Here is a 17640-nt window from a genome sequence, read left to right on the forward strand (position 1 = left end):
AGGCAATGTCCCCAGCATACTGTGGTCACATGGCACTGATGTGGGCTGGGGTGGACAGTACACGAAGTACTCTGGTCTCAGCTTGGCTTGCCTCAAAGGGCTCACCTCTGCAGTTGCACTCAGTCATGTTTGGAAGCCCGACAACTTTGTTGCTTAGACATGGAAGTCTCTTCACACTGGCCACTTCGACACATCTGCCGTCCTGCCTCTTGCCTTGAGTACACTCTCCACTAGGTTTCGGATCACACCTCCGCCTTTTCCTCTTCGCATTCACCCTGTCTTTGGTTTATAGTTGACACTGAGAACCATACATTTCATTAGAATATCCAACAGCCAAGAGGGCGCGACCTGCTCCCTCTGTCTCAGTCAGGGAATGTGAATTCAACGTGGAGTGGAAGTGGCAGCAGTGAACAGGTAGTGGAAATAATTATTCATGCACTGCAGGTAGACCAAAAAAAAAAAAAAACCCTTAACATTTAAAGAAATAGCTGAGACACTTGGCCTCTTCTGTGTCCCAAGCAAGGCCCAAGAGAATACGTGTTCCTACATCATACAGCATTAAAGAGGACAAGAAACCCACAGGCTTGACAGGGTTTAAAGACACTGAGCTTTCCTAAGAGAATGCCATGGAAGGAAAAATGCAAGTCCATACAAAACCTTTATTTTAACATTTAAAAGGAAGTGTCATATTCACATACTCATTCCAACAGCTTTCCCAGGCTTGGCCACCCAATAAGTTACACACACACTCAGGTACTGAAAGGTTGCTGCACAGCTCGTTAGCTGACCCAGGGCAGAGTGGTCACTTTCCTCACAACCAGACTCCCATCTGTCCACTGCAAGGCCACCTTGCCCGGCACAGCTGTGGGTACACCTGCAGCCAAATTGAGCCTCCAGTTGTGAAACCAGTAAAAGTAGCATGACTCTCATGGCCACTTTTCCTCCGAAGGGCATGGTCACTGCAGTGTAGCTCTCTGGATAAGGAGGCTGAGGTACTACATGCTCAGAAGGCCAAGTGACGTTTCCTGTAGTGCTCTCTCGAGGTCGAAGGCATGTACTAACAGTAAGAGGAGTCTCAGCAGCATGTTCCTAAAGACTGTACCACAGCCCTGGTTCAGGATTTCTCTCCCTGCACGATGATGACTATTTGCTAGTTGACTCCTTGCCTTTTTGGCAATTCAGTGGCTTTGATGAATTTGCTGTGATCCAGGGATGTTCAAGTACTTCACTCAGAGTTGGCCTCTGGCTTGGATTATGCTTCAACAGTCTTGAAATGAGGTCCCTGGCTCCCTCTGTCACAAAGTCAGGAAATGTGAATTCAACCTGGAGCACAAGTGACAACATGTCACAGACACGGGTTAGAAAGACCAAGTAGCCTGCTGTTCCAACCTTAGCCTTAAAGTTCAGGCTGATAAGAAAATAATTCTAATAGCGCTGGTTCTTTTGTTAGTCTTACCCGTGATATTCTTCTATAGGTCTCTTGGTGTGTGTTTGCCTCAAAAGGAGGCTTCCCAACTAGAAATTCATAGCAAAGAACTCCAAGGCTCCAGAGATCCACCTTCTCGTCATGCATCCGACCTTCAATCATCTCAGGGGGCAGGTAGTCCAGGGTGCCACAGAGAGTGGTTCTCCTAAAGAACGGAGACTCAGGTTGACATGCTCTTGTTTTACCGTGGCAGCAGCTGCTGAATCATTAATTACACTAACACTGACTGAGTGCCCCCACCAGGCCAGACCCCATGCTGTGCAGGAAGACTATCAACCCCACTTCCAGGCAGGGCACAGAAGAGAGAAATGTGTAAGATCACATAGCTGTCAACCAAGCCTCAGCCCCATCTGTCCAACTACAGAACCTCTTTGAATAATCTACAAGAAACAAAGTATCATTACAAGTAAAAGCTGCCTCACAAAGTTTTCTGTAAACAATTTGGAATTTCTATATTAGGTCCAAGTGACACCACAATCAGAAAAATACATTTAGAAGCATAGGGGATGGTCTAGATCAAGACCGAAGAATCAGATACAAAGGATGGACCTTGCTGATTCTTATTTAAAAAACAGCTACAAAATTTCATGGACAACTGGGGAAATTTGAAATAAATGTTAGATATGTACAATACTTAATTTTCTTAAGCATGATAATGGTTGTGATTACACAGGGGTCTCTCCTTGGTTTCTAGGAGGTGCTCAAGGATCACGATACCATAGCCCATTTTCAAACGTTTACAAAAAAGCAGTGCAGCCAGTGTGGCCGTGATGAGACCTGCTGAGTGAGGCACTGGGTGGACTGGTGTGCCTTCAGCACGGTTAGGAATAAGCTGGCGGTGGCGGACATCCAGCCACGGCAGACGGTGAGGTTCCTGTGGCCCTGAGCTGCACTCAGCCTGGCCTGGTGCCCCGTGAGTGAACCAGGAGCACGCATGCAGCTAACACTGACCGAGTGCCCCCACCAGGGCACACCACTGAGTGCGCCTCTGCAGACGTCTAAGCTCTCACCCCCACTGAGGCCACTCGGGGCTTCACACAGGTCCACGACAACCAGGAAACTGTTACGGGTATTAACATTTGAGATGCAGGGTGACATGGCCATCAACATTCACATAAATGATCTCTTCAGAAAAAATAAGCCGTGTGTTTTCTGTCATGATGACACACTGGCCACATTAAGGTCTAGGTTAACCCTGCAGCCCCATGGAGCCTACAATTCTTTATTGTTTGTCTTACTAGGTGACGAGCTGCCAATGATGACCATCAGTTAAAAATAAAACGACAACAGCAGATTCACACATACTGACAACAGAAATGACCTGTAACAACCCGCCCACGTCATCTATTTTAGGCTACACAATCTCTTCTGACTGCTTATCTTAATGACAACTTTTAAAGTCCTCCCTCTAAGTCGACAAGCCCTAAAGAGTAGATGTACACTTCAACATGCCCCACTCACACCAAGCATCAAAGCTTATTTAAACCCAAATCAACTTAAAACCAGAGAATAATCTGGCTCTTGTTTGGCAGGTTCACCTAAGACTCGGTTGATTCGTTAGGTGATGTCTCTGTTCATCTTTAAGGGGGTTAAAGAAAGGACTGTTCCTCCTGCTGACAAAAAGCAAACAGACTCTTTCCCACCATCCTCAGACCTCCAGCCAAACCAATTTGGTTTTCAAAGTTCCCCCAAAGAACTGCACTTTCAGCTGTAGATCTCTGTTCTGCTATCCTCTGGAACTTTCCTTGTCTCCTTCCCACCATTAAGGCAGACTTCCCCCACACATCTGCATCTTGCTTATCATAAAACTGTCATGTGTTGACTTGTGCATCCTCTTCAGCATCCTAAACAGTGGGCCCAGAGTGCCATATATAGCCCTACCTGGTCACAGAATAAAGTTTTCTCAAAGATATCTATTATCAGACCTAAATATTTATGGGTCAGTCATATGCCACAACAAAATATTTTAGGGAATTTTTGCACTTAGTTCATGGTCAGCCCCCAGAACTTCTGCTTAACAACTTCTACCTCTATAAAGTTACATACCTGGAGGATGGAGCATGTACTGACCACCCAAAATCCGCAATCTTAAGCTCTCCGGTTGATCCAAGAAGCAGGTTCTCTGGCTTAATGTCTCTATGAATAACTCTCTTTGAATGGCAGTAAGATAGGGCATTTGCCAATTCAGTTATGTACTATTGGAAAAAAGTATCAAAAGTCTGTGTTTTAGATCTTATACAACACAATATATCTTTCCTAAAAGAAAATACAACAAAGATTTTTAACATGTTTTGCAGATTTTAAACATTGTAAAAGCTACCTCTATGCTAATACAGCTGATATGGCATTCAAAGACAGGAAAGACCAATTATAAACTATACACCCCCAGGTGGCAATTTTGGTCCCAGCTGCAATGAATTAAGGAATGTATCAATGCTGAAGAACTCAAATTTCGGATTTATAATGTGTAATTTTTTTCTTTTAAATCTTTTAAGTGCAGTCAGTTCCCATTTATTTAAAACCAAAATCACTCTACAATACAACCTGTTTGAAGATAAAAATGTACTTCAAGTTTATCAGGAAAAAATTATCCTAAACAATAAACAAACTAGACTTAAGCTCACTGGCATATCAACGATGCCATCTATGGTTTCAATGTGTCCCCCAAAAAGCACATGTTGGAAACAACCTTCAATGCAAGAGTGTGCAGAGAGGGGCCTAAGGGGCGATGTGTCTGGGTCGTGAGGGCACCCCCTCATGAGTGGATCAACACTGACTTTCAAAGGGCTTAAGTTCCATCTTTTGCTCTGTTACCCTTAACTCCGATGCCTTCATCCATGGATGATTAATAAGACTCCAGCCAGAGTCACACACACACACACACAAGCGAAAGCAAAAAGGGCTGGGGATGTAGCTTAGTGATAAAGCACCCCTGGGTTCAATCCCCAGTACCAAAAAAAGAAAAGACTACCCGAGCCGGATGTGGGTCCCTTGCTGGACTTCCCAATCTCCAGAATTGGAAGAAATCAATTTGTTCTTTACATTGACCCAGTCTCAGTTGTTTGTGCAGTCAAAATAGAATGCCTAAGAAAAACTGCACAATCTTGCAGCATATTAATTCATTAGTCAGCATAAAAGTATGCAAAAACAAATGTTAGTTTTGTTTCCTTAAGTTTTGTGGGTTTTGTTTTGTTTTTTTTGTACTACAGATTGAATCCAAGGGTGCCTAAGCACTGAGCCACATCCCCAGCCCTTTCTTTTAAATCTTTTGAGACAGGGTTCACCAAGTTATTTAGGGCCTCGGTAAATTGCTGAGGCTGGTCTCCATCTTGCAATCCTCCTGCCTCGGTATCTGGAGTTACTGGGATTACAGGCATGTACCATGATCTGGCAAGTTACCATCCCTTTTAAGAAAAGATTTTCCAGCCCCATCTCAAGATTTAGGAAGTCTAGAATTTAATATATAGGGAAGAATGGGATAGTATACTGAAAGAATATATGTAACTGACAACACTTCGAGAAGTTTGTTTACCAAAGTAATTGCTAGACAGGATGGAACATTATTTTACACCAAGAAGGTTTACTAAAAAAAAGGTGGAAACTAAATGTCACAGTCAGAAAGGGCATTTTTAATTCTTTCAGCCCAAACAGAAAATGCAGACCCCAGTAAATGTAAGGTAAATCAAAGGCTAGTCTCCTGCTGTGCCAGCTCCCAGGGCAAGATTCCAGAGGGCAGTGGGCCCTCCCTGCTCAGACCACCTCCTGGCAAGAAGCGAAGAGTTCAATCAGAGCTCTTTGGCACCCATTTCTTCCACACCTCTCCTGTTGAACTGTGGCTATGCAAGGGTCTCCGCCCTTTCTCTACAGTTACTTTTATTTAAGTGACTTTGAAAGAGAAAACAGGTGAATTCATTCTAACTACTAAGAAACCTAGAAAGAACCTCAATGGAAGCCTCGGGAATAAGGAAGAAAATGAGAAATAGTATAATACAGAAACTGTAAGATTCCGAGCCCAAGGCAGAAATTGGGAGGAGAAAAAAAAAAAATGATTAATTTACCAAAAATAAAATTACAATCTACTCTAAGCAAGATTAAAAGATAAAAACCTAGTACCTTATACAGAAACACTATCACTAGTATGGAGGAAGGAAGCACTCTATAGAGGGAAAAGAGGGGTTGGAGGGGTGGGGGGAAGGGAAAAATAACAGAATGAATCAAACAACATTACTCTATGTAAATTTATGATTACACAAATGGTGTGCCTTTACGCCATGTACAAACAGAGAAACAACATGTATCCCATTTGTTTACAATAAAAAAAGAAAGAAAGAAAGAAAGAGAAAGAAACACTATCACTATTGATCATAGTTTCCTTATTGATCTGTAAGGGAAAGTTGGCCCAACAGATGAATTCATAAGAAATATCAATGGTCAATTAAACAAGAAAATGATTAGCAAATATTTAAAAAGAAAATAAAATGGATCTACTTTCACTTAGCAGGACAGATACTTAAGACAAAATTTAAGTAGCACATTATAACTGCAGAGACAAGGCTAGAAGGATCAGTCACCAGTGATGGTGTGACTTCAGCAGAAGGTGAAAGTAAAAACCGCTTCAATTTAAATGCCATCTAAGTGAATGCCAACAAGAAAGAGAACTAGCATAAACAACCCAGAGATTCCCACCAAGAAAACAAAATCAAAGTGACCACTACTCAACAGTATCATGCCAACTGAACAATTAACCTCTTACAAGTAATTTTATTCACATAGAGAAGAGCAGGAAACGCACAAGTCATGGAAGAAAAAACTGACATGCTGCAACTTAAAATTAGAAGCTGCTTTGTGGAAGGAACAAGTGAAACAAAAGTCAGATTAGGATATTTGTAAAAGACATATATAATAAAGGACCTGTATCCAAAATGTATAAGGAACTCTTAAAACTCAGTGACGAAAACAAAAAGTTACAAGAGGTAAGAGATCAACAGGTGCCTCAAAGATGATCTACAGATGGCAAACAAGTTCAAGGTTACATACCATTAAAAAACTGCAAATTAAAACAAGGAAATACCACCGCACACCTCTGAGAATGAATAAAGTTCAAAACACTAACATCAAATGCTGGCAAGGATTAGAAGCATGAAAAAAGCTGTCAAGCCCCCCCAAAATACAGATGAATCTTGAATGCTTATTACTAGGTTAAAGAAGCTAATCTAAAAAGGCTATGTGCTCTTATGGTTACAATTATGATATTCTAGAAAAGACAAAACAATAGACAGTAAACAACCCTGAGGTTGCCGGAGACTAAGGAGGGCTGAGCAGGTGATGTGCAGGTTTACTGAACTGTGAAACTCTTCTACCCGACACATGGCGAATGCATGTCACACATGTCAACGTCCACTCACCTTTACAGCATCAAAAGTGAACACTGGTATATACCACTTGAAAAGAAAACACTTAGGAGGTCAGGGGATCTGGGATGGCGTGAAGACTGGCAAAAGAATCTAAATGTATACAAATGTGTCAAACACCCTCACTGATGATGGGGAAGTGAGTTGGCCTAAGTAACTTTGGAAACGAGTAGTGTCAATAAAATAAAGACACAAGGAGTCATGTACACTATTCTAATTGACAGCTGTCCCCAGAGGTAACTGGTTAGCAGAGCTGACACGTGCGAACATGTGTACATGTACACGTAGTAACGTATATACTGTGGACACAAGTAAATGCGTGGTAGATGGTGAAATTCAGATTTCTCACTGCCGGCGTGGTCGTCTTAGATAAGGGGGCGTGTTTAGAATGATCCATGTGGTAAGAGATTGGGTGAAGATTTCAGGATGAACTCGTGTTTGCTCTTAGACAGAGATGGGTAAGTATCTAGATACGTCTACACACGATCCCTATCTGCACGTATGCCCTTGTGCCCTGTCAGCTAAGGTCCCGGAAGCAGTGATCCCCCAGTGGTGCTCAGCACACCCAGCCTCCAGAGCTTGGTTTCAAACATCAGTCTCAAAGGAAAGGAACCAGGACCCTTGGAGAAATGGGCCGTTTCCAGAAATAGGGCAAGAAATGTACAAGATGAGGCTGAGCATCTTACGCCAGATGGAAAAGAAATGCACAAAACAAAATACAGAAAGACTGGGATTCCAGTGGCCATCGCTGGAATGATTTGTTCATCAAAATAAAGTAGTACTGGATTATGAATCACTATAAAATAATATCCATGAATCCATTTTTAAATGGTTGACTTAATTAGGGAGAGCAGGCAAGTTCTGGTATATAATTCCTGATAATTTACCTAAATCCTTCTACCACTCTCCTTCAGTGTAGGTTCTGCACAGCAACTTCCTTTGAAAGGACAGTAGGGAGAGGGTTGGAAAGCAGGAGCTGCATGTGGACACACTAGCGAACACGACCTCAGGCGCAAGATGGAGCCCACCTCCCAGCAACAGGTCGTGCCAAGAGTGTACATCCCTGAGGCGATGAGAACACACTTCACCTCTGCAGTCTGCCCCTCAACAGCCCACAGCCCCAGCCTAATCATGAGAAATATTACCCAGCTCTGCAAAAACAGACTAGTTAACAGTCACAGAATAAGGGCTCATTATTTGTGAGGACAGTATCACACCAAGATGTTAACAGGAGCCAAGTATGGGCACGTGGAAACCTTCTGTCCTCTTCATGACCGCTGTGAATCTGAAACTCTTCTGAAGTAAAGGTGGCAATTGTTTATATGCAGAAAAACAGCTATGGGAACAAACCAACCACAGCATTCCACCTGTGCCTAGTTTTACCTGCACGTGTGGTACAAAGCCATTTTGATATTTCCATTTCAAAGATTTGAACCTATTAAGCTACCTTTCCATTAAGACAGAACTTAATCTAATATAACAAAAGGCCAGTTGCATTGGAAAATAGGTATAAAGGAAAAATTAGCCTGGACAATGAATGAAAACTTACAGTAGCAGTTCTCTGGTCATCAAACTTGGAAAGCTTCTGAAGTTCTCTATAGACTGTTCCAAGCGGTGCATACTCTAGAATCAGGTAAACTCTGGTGGCATCATGAAAATAACCATACAGCCTGAGAATATTAGGATGCCTGCAACAAAGGATGAGGACTGTAACACCAAAGGAAGCACCAAATACCAGAACACCCCTCGCGTAAATAAAACCAGTCGTGTTTCACACAACAGGCTGCTCCCCAACCCCACCCCAGAGTCTGAAACTAGTCTCGTTCTAAGAAAAATATACACATATATATCATTTTACACACATTTCAAAGTATTAATGGACCTCCAGTTCAGTTCAGACTATTTCCTTCCTTTAGGTTTCACTATTCTTGAGAGGAAAATCTAGCTCAACATATTCTCCATGTTAAAAGAAAGGAGCACAATCCACTCAAGAGGGTCACGAGAACAGACTGCAGCATAGCAGCAGCCAGATGCCACACGACATGGGTGGCACAGCCTATGTGCTTGCCACATCCAGATCCCTGCCAGGTGATGGCAGGTGGAGTACAGACCAGATACTGCCAGAGTGGAGCATCTGATCCAAATCTGAAAAACACTGCAAGCAAAACAAACACCTCCATTGACCAAGTCAAGCTGCAGGCTGCCAGAGGCAATTTCTACTACCTCAGGAAAGGGGGGGCCACCCTCTTAATTATCTCACACAGACACACACACACACACACACACACACACACACACACACACACACAGCAACAAGCCCCAGGTAAATTACCTCCTTAACAAAACATTAAATTCTCAAGTGATTTTTTTCAGAACCATAGCAAAGAAGTCTTTGGAAAATGATGTATTTAATCATTCCTCATGACACTATGAAGCATGCCCTCCTAAAAGAGATTTCAGCTTTTTTTTTTTTTTTTTTTAAACTGTTAGGAACTTTAAGTCCCACCTACCACTCCTCTACACAGCAGTCTGGATACTCACCGCAGGTGGGACTGGATCTCTACTTCCCTTCTGAGCTGATGCTCCACTCCTGCCTTCTCCAGCTGAGCTTTAAACAACACTTTAAGAGCCAGAATAAACTTGCTTTGTTTTTCTCTTGCCAAATAAACATTGCCAAACTTTCCTTTACCCAGTGGGCGACCAATGTCAAAATCTTCCAAAGTCCATTGCCTTCTAAAAAGTAATTTGAACATCTTAAAATGTGAAAACAAATCTTAACTAACAACTTATCAATAAGAAGTAGACATTCCATAAATGATTTTATATTCGGAACTACTTAATCTGTACCCTCAACAAGAACCAAGCCACAGTAACAAGCTTCAAGCATTCAGTTGCCATTAGCTCTGAGAGGCGGTGTTGGCGTCGAGGAACAATGCTGCATTTTTAGAAAAGCAACCCTCAGTGGGAACGTCCCTGGCTGCTCTAGGCTCAGCACCACGGGGCCTGCCAACCACCCTGAAGACCACAGGAAAGGCTAAGTAACTGCAGAGGAACAGCAGTAGGGATCCCAGCACCCAGGTCCTCTTTCAAACCTACCACCTCCCTCCATCCTAGGAGAAGCTGACCCTCTCTAAGGCAGAGAGCCACTTTGGAGGTAGACATGGAACCGCTGTCACTAGTGGAAGCAGGCTGGACCCCACAGGTCAGTGGGGCGTGAGAACCACTGGAGTTCAATTCTGAGAAAGCCAGTTAGGCAGCTGAAACCAAAAAAGTCCATGGGGTCATTCCTGGCCCCTGCTCCTCTGTGCTGGAGTCCAGTTCAGAGATTAGGAGCAGGTGCTTAGAAAATGGGGCAGAAACCACAGCCAGTCTTTATAATACAGAACAAATGCAATAATTGTATCAGTACTACAAAATACCTAGTCACATACATGTTTACAGTTTTACAATGTGACACTGTTTTTAAAAAACTTGCACTTTTAACCAGGTGTGTTGGGTAGTCCCAGCTAATCAGACTGAGCTAGGAGGACCATTTGAGCCCAAGAGTCTGAAGCCAGCTGAGCAATTAGTAAGACCCCAGTTCAAAACAAAACAAAAAAGCCTGAACTTTGATACAAGAATAAAAAAAGTGCATACAAGTCACATGCAAAGGACATACATGTCACACACACACACTGGTAACTTCTGAGGGTAGAGAAGATCTGCACATTTTCTGTAACAGATCCTTACAAGCTTTTTCTATATTTGAAAAGCAACTGAAGAAAAAAAAATCAAGTCCCTAGTAAATACCTAATTTTGGGGGGAAAAAAAGATTTCTTTAAGATTCTGGAAACATTTGTCTTCTATATGAAAATAAAAGTTCTCATGAGCAGGGCACAGTGGCACACACCTGTAATTCCAGCTCAGGAGGCTGAGGCAGGAGGATCACAAGTTCAAAGCCTCAGTAATTCATCAAAGCTCTGTCTCAAAATAAAAAATAAAGAGCTGGGGATGTGGCTCAGTGGTTAAGTGTCCCAAGTTCAATCCCTGGTACCAAAAAAAAAAAAAAAAAACCTCATAACTAACTCTCTGCAATGAAATGGTGTATTTTACTAGACTAATAGAAGAACTGGTAAACAAGAAAGCTTACTTCTTTGAGTCTTCATTTTTCTGTTTTGATGCCAGTTCCCTTTCAGGATTATTTCCTATAGTGAATAAATTAAAATCCTATTTTTAGAACTATATAGAATAAGTTTAAAAAAAGGAATCAAAGAACATATAACAAAATATTTAGTATGCCACAAGTGATAATCCAGGCTTTCTTAGTTTTTTAAGAGAAAAATTTCTATGAACCCCCAATAGGACTCCCACCACATGAGGCCTGTACAAACTTTCTACAGTAAAGATAAGTAACAGTGGAAGTTACCCCTCCAGAAATAATCTAAAGATAGAGATTATGTAGATTCTCCCTAAAGCCTCTCTTTATAAGAGCTTCTAGAGAAGAATTACCAATCTTCCACCATGACAAGCTGCCCCTTGTCACTGCCCCCTACTACACGGGACCAGCTGACACCTGTACAGTACATCTGAATCAGGAGCACGAAACAAAACAAGCCTGTCACCCTTCTTCAAAGTTAAATATAGAAACCACCAGTCCAGAAAATAAGTGCAACAAGCAGTTACACAGCAAGGGCCTAGAGTCACTATTTCATTAGCTGTGAAATGCCACCATCTACCTCCAATACCGCCTTATCAGTCCAGCACGCTCCAAACTGCAGTGACTATAGGAAGCCAGAACGTGCCACCCAAAAGATACTTCTTTGGCAGATTTCAAGCTGCTTATTTGGTGGAACAGCAGACAGGGCAGCTTTGAAAAGCTGTGCTTTTGGAAGAGCAACGTACATCTCTAAATAAAATCAACTCAGGAAAAAACCTGCTAAAGGAAGAGGCTAGGGTGAGGCAGTCACCTGAGAGATTTCCTACCTGCTGGCAGCACAGCCCAGGTGGAACCTTCTGAGGTTGGAGGGGAAGTTCTCTTTCTTCCCTACACCTTCATCCCTAACTCCTCCTTACCCATGTTCCAGGTCTATCACCCCATTCTCTCCAGTCAGCATCCTAAACAAGCTCTCAAATTTACTGGCACCTCTCCATACTGGCTGTCTTTGGTTACGTTAACTAGAAGTTCAAAGGCTTAGCTTCCTCCTCTGTGACATGGAGTTGGTAACTCTGGCTACCTTCATGAAGTCCTTGTGAGGACTGATGAGACAACATGGATGAAGGAGTCATTTACTGCTGGTAAATAGAAACGGTTGGCATTCATGCTGCTGCGCCCTGCTCAGATCACTGGCACCCTGATCAACCTTCTTCCCATCTGCAAACCCTGGATCCAGCATTACTACTCTCCAATTCACATGGTGCCTCCAAGAAAGCTTTCTAAAGGTTAACCAGTCCCACCGCTCCTCAAAAAAATAAAAAAAAATAAATAAAAAGGAAAAAAAAAGAAACTTAGTAGCACCAGGTACAGTGGCACACACCTACAATACCAGCTATTTGTGCAGCTAAGGCAAGAGGAACACAAGTTTAAGTCCAGCTTGGGGTACTTAGTGAGATATCTCAAAATACCATTTTTAAAATGTGCTGGAGATGTAGATCAACAGTAGAGCACCTGCCTAAGTATGAGCAAGGCCCTGGGTTCCACCTCCAGTACCACAAAGACCTTCAGTAGATTCCCAGTGCATGGAGAGGAAGCCAACACCAGCAGCAATGCCCACGTGACCTGACCCATTACATCCGTGTGCCTGCATTCCGCTTCTCTGACATTTCCCTCCACATGCCAAAACTTCACATATTCATTTCCTCAAACGTATCTGCTACAAACACCCAACAACCCCTAGTAAGCAATCAAAAGAACATGGGATTGGCAGTGTCCCTGGATGCCCGACTCTTCAAGAGGACAGGAATCAAGTCTGTATTAGCACAGACATTGTTACTTGAATGTGGCCATCTTACTTTCTCATCAATACATGTGATGTAAAAGGCAGGGCTCCAAATAATAAATGACTTCACTGAAAGTAAAAAGCTGGCTTACCAGGTGCTGATGGCTGGGGCTGCTCACTCTTCTGGGTGTTGTTCACTGGCCGGGAGATAGGGCGAGGCACACTGGCTGCCTGCAAGTGCTTCTGTCCCGGTTTTTGACTGGAGACGAGCTTGTGTGCTTGCAAAGGAATACGCTGGGAGGAATTTGAAGGACACAAGACCCGTTGAGCCTGGCCACTGCTTGCAGGTACTGGGTTCTGAGAAGGAATGTGCTGAGTGACCAGAACACGTTTTGGACCATCACCATATGGAACTGTAGCCTAGGATGGGAAGGAAAACAAGCTTTATGGTCTTCATGAATAAAGGATGGACATTGAGAATTCTAGTTTTCCAGTGCAGGAAAATAATGAATATCACTGATAATAAATGGAAAGGGAAAGCTATTTTAATAAGCATTTCCAGAGGAATGAAAACGATGGAAAGGGATATTTGGATACTTCCTATCCCAATTCCTCACACCCCAAAACAAAAACACCCCTCATTCCATTAACAAATCATCAACTAAACTTCCATCAAATGAGGGAGACACTAAATATTTTCTAAGAATTCTCAGTGCCTTAGAAACACACTCCTATATTGCTTTCAAAACTTAATACAAAAATCCCAATTCCATTAAATCATTTTGATAATACATGTTTAAAAAAGACTGTCAAACAATGGTTATCTTCAACAAAGTCTGAATTGTGGTACATGCCAGGCTTTCCACAATAAGCTTATTATAATTATTTGCCAATGTTTCATTTCCAAAGTGCTTACAAACATAGGCTCTTCAAAGGTTACCACTGTGTTTACCGGCCTTTGCAAAGTACAAGATTAAACAGTAACTCTAAATCCCTCAGCTAATCTCACTAAATTGATGGGGTGGGCAAGATTTACTACAGGTTCAACAGCCCATCTTAGACCAAGGACCCGTGCTGGAAAGAGAAGCCTCAAAGTCCATCCACATGAGCACTCCAGAGGGTCAGAGTTCAAGCCAAGCCAATCGCTTGGAAGGAAGTTCCCTCAGCACAGCAGGCTGCAAGCAAAGCCAGGAGTGCCGAAGTCACAACCCACAGTAAAGCTGGGAAAAACTTCAGATGCCAGCTCAATCTCCATGTGAGTGTGAATTATTCAATTTACCTTAACAGGCCCTGAAACGCAGTTTTCTTTAGATCTGTCCATGATGCCTGAAAAGAAAAATAAGAACATTTAAAAACAGCCATCTGCTTCAAAGCTTCAAGTTAGGCAGTTGCAGCTCCCACAAAAGGGCTCTACAACACACACATCTTTATACTTTTCCTTGTCCCAGTGAAGCTGATAAAGGAGCACTCTCTCATTTCTCACCAGGCCAACCCCTCCCTCCCCCGTACACTGCATGTCACCCATCCCCTCAAGCACTCTCCCTCCTAGACTTGACTTCCTGCTCTGATGGATCACTTCCTTCCAAGCACAACCTGCTGCAATTCCTGCTCTCAAAAAATAAAGTCCTCCTTACCCCAGAGCCACCTCAAGCCACGAGCCCTCCCAACAGCAAAGCTCCAGGAGAACTAGCCGCCCTCATCTGTTTCTCACCCTCCCGAGCCCATTCCCCAGGAGGCTTTTCATCTCTCCCACTTTGTTGGGTTCGTAGTCGACCCCTAGCGCAGTCACAGCAAACCCTCAATTCCACCCTCATCTGTCTCAGCAGCATCTAACTTTGGGGTTCACCGCTTCCTACTCCCTGCTCTTGGCATTCAGGTTTATCTCCCACCTCACTAGTGCCCTTTCTTACCCTTCTTTGCTGGTTTGGCCACATTTTCCCTCCAAATTGCACTGTCTGGGATGATCCAGGAATGAGTACTTGATCCCTCTACTTCTACCCTCATCCAGTGCTTCGGCTCTAAATACCTCTATTAGGATAACTCAAAATACATCTTCTGCCCTAATCTCTCTTCTGACTGCTGGACTCAGATATCTAAGTACCTACTTAGAAACTCTCACAAATGTCTGACAGACATCTTGATACTAATACATCCAAAAGGTAGCCTCTCACCTCCACACTCCTTTCTCCTCCATGCTCATGGGGTGCCCCGAGCTCAGACCCAGCACTACTATCTACACATACTGGCAAGGTGACTTCATACAATCTCCTTGATTTTTAGTACCATCCACAGGCTAAGGATGCCCAAATAGCCATCTCCAGTCCAGACTTCTTCCTGGACTCCAGATTTAGCTTACCTACTTTCTACCCAATAGCTCTACTTGGTAATCTGAGAGGCATCTCAATTTTAACACGTCCCAAACTAAAGTCTTGATCCCTCGTTCTCTCACAGACACCCCCATCTCAGCAGATGGCAAATCCATTCTGTCAGCTGCCTGGCTGAAAGCCTTAGCATAACCTTTCTGTAGTTACTTCTCTCAAATCCCACACCTAAATCCATTAGCATACTTTGTAGGCTCTACTGCTGTTTACCACCTCAACTGCTACTACCAGCTGCTTCAACTATAATTTTGTCCCCTGGATTACTTGCAAGAGACTCCCAATGATTTCCCCACTTCCACCCTGGCTTTACTATGGTCCACTGATCCCATCAACATGATCCTTGGTACAGAAATCCCCATGGCTCTCCAGCTCCATCAAATCAATTCAAACTCCCACCTGCACAGCCAAGTCTATGATCTCATAGAATGTGGATCCTGACCACCTGACTTCATTCCCTTTTGTCCACTGCACATCAGTCACAGAAAACTCCTTTCTTCAAAGGTCTCCCCTGGCTCAAGGTCTTTGAACTTCCTGTTCCTTTTATCTCTTAAATTCTTTCTCACATATGTAGCTCACTCCACTTCATTCAGGTCTTTGCTCAATGTTTCCTTCCAGAGTAATCATTTTCCTCCATAGCCCTTAACATCTTATATCATCATGTGCATCTGTTTACTGTCCATCTCCCCAGACTCAGATATCCCTGCTACTGTTCAGAAACTCCACAGAAACTCTCCATGAAAGCAAGCCCCATTGAGTTCACGCTTACCATCCCAAACCTAGAAGAGTTCCTAGCCTGCAACTCACATTCCATTGCTTTGGAATGAACCAATTCACTGACAAAGAAAATCAATAATAAGAAGAGATTAAAACATTGTTAGCCAGTACTGGGAGTCAGGCACAAACATCTATCTAATAGAAGAAACACCAAAAAAGCAGAAAAATCTTTGATCCAGGTGTTCTCTTTATTCTAGAATCCAGTCAGAAAGCATTCCCAGAGTTTCACATCCATTTTACAAATAAGCAAATACCTTCATAATGAAGTCAGCAACTAGACTAACAAGCTCAGAGCCTTTACATAAAACAGCGGATTAGTAACAGTAATAAAAAGAAATTCATGTTTGAGCAAAGCAAGTGTTAATTTTTTCCACAAAAGCGCTATGCTTTCTTACATTTCCCTAACCTTTACAAGTAGCAGACTAATAAGATCACATATGCTGAAGGCCTTTTATTCAACATTCTTCTGATGTAAATATAGATTTTTTTTTCAAAATTCTTCTTTCAGTAGCATGAATAATAAGCATAATGGAATAAGATTCTGACCCACAATTCCCCACTGCACTTCAGGTGATTCAGATCAGCAACCAGATTCAGGAAGCACATGACCAGATGACCTTCACAGTCCTCACTCAGTTCAAACCGGAGGTTTACTATTCTACGTATTAATATATTAACAGCACAGTCGGTTTCATATTTGTTTCCTCCCTCAGATGAAAGGGAGGAACAAAGAAGTGTACATGTTGCCCAAGGGCCTTCAGTTCAAGCAAACAAGGAGGTTAAAGAGGAAGTGGAAACGTGAAAAGTCAAGGACAGTAGCTACATCTACCCCACCGGATGTGTTAGAATCTCGGTCCCAGTCCCAGTTTTAATAAACCTGTTCCTGCATTTCAACGTCCCCACATGATTAACGTATGTGCTGTGCTAGTAGCTCTCAATTTAACATAAGAATCACCTGGGGGGGGGGGGTGTTAATGACACGAGAATCGTCCCCCCGCTCGAGATTCTGATTTTCTGGGTCTGCAACGGGCTCTTTTTCACCCAGGTCCCTAAGTAAACCCGACACCTGCCCCCAGGTCTAGGGCTGGGGATGCAGCCGAGCAGACCGGCCTCCGCAGGTTCCCGTTCACGCAGCACTCCTTCGTCCAACCAGCAGGACGACGGCCTCCCAGCTGCTCTACCTGAAGCGGCCCCGTCAACCCTGTTCGTCTCCTTCGCAAGACCCACCTCGGCCGCCAGTTACCGTCCCAGCTCGTCGTCCCCAGCCCGCTAGGATGAAAACACCAAGACGGCAAAGCCAGGTCTCCACCGGTACAAAACCCAAGCAGAAACCCCAAAGCTACTCAATCCGCTTCCACCACCAGCTGCAAAACCCAGCAGGCGCGTCCTACCCGCGCCCGGCCCCGGGAGCCGGAGCACGGGCTGGGGAGGCGGACAGCGCGGCGGGGGGACGCCCGGGCCGCAGCCCCGCAGCCCTAGTCCGCCGCTCCCAGCGGGACCCGCCTGCCCTCCATACCCACCAGCCGGATGCCGCCTCCGACCCCGGGCTGCAGAGTCCTCCCAAGAGCTCAGCCGTTACAATTCAAAGGTTCTTCTTTTTAAAGAGGAGTTAAACCCTCAAATTCAAAAGCTGATTGGCTTAGGCCAGGGCGAGGCTGCTTTTTGATTGGTTC

General features: G+C 43.6%; 1 protein-coding gene across 3 annotated transcripts; it reads right to left on the minus strand.

Moving 5' to 3' along the window:
* Positions 1–463: 463 nt before the first annotated feature.
* Positions 464–17611, minus strand: AURKA (aurora kinase A). Of its 3 annotated transcripts, none has more exons than XM_079129447.1 (9): positions 17488–17611; positions 14092–14138; positions 12965–13232; positions 11027–11081; positions 9439–9630; positions 8447–8585; positions 3533–3681; positions 1457–1631; positions 464–1323 (listed from the first exon to the last, which is right to left on the minus strand). In XM_079129447.1, exons 2-9 carry the CDS (start codon positions 14131–14133, stop codon positions 1144–1146), a joined length of 1200 nt encoding a protein of 399 aa, XP_078985573.1. In that variant the 5' UTR covers positions 14134–14138; positions 17488–17611; the 3' UTR covers positions 464–1143. The 3 variants fall into 3 exon arrangements, with proteins under 3 accessions (XP_078985573.1, XP_078985574.1, XP_078985575.1); XM_079129448.1 differs by having other exon boundaries at positions 17484–17590; XM_079129449.1 differs by lacking the exon at positions 17488–17611 and adding an exon at positions 17195–17211.
* Positions 17612–17640: the final 29 nt, after the last annotated feature.

This window comes from Sciurus vulgaris (assembly GCF_902686455.1).
Source record: "Sciurus vulgaris genome assembly, chromosome: 2".
Lineage (NCBI taxonomy): Eukaryota > Metazoa > Chordata > Mammalia > Rodentia > Sciuridae > Sciurus > Sciurus vulgaris.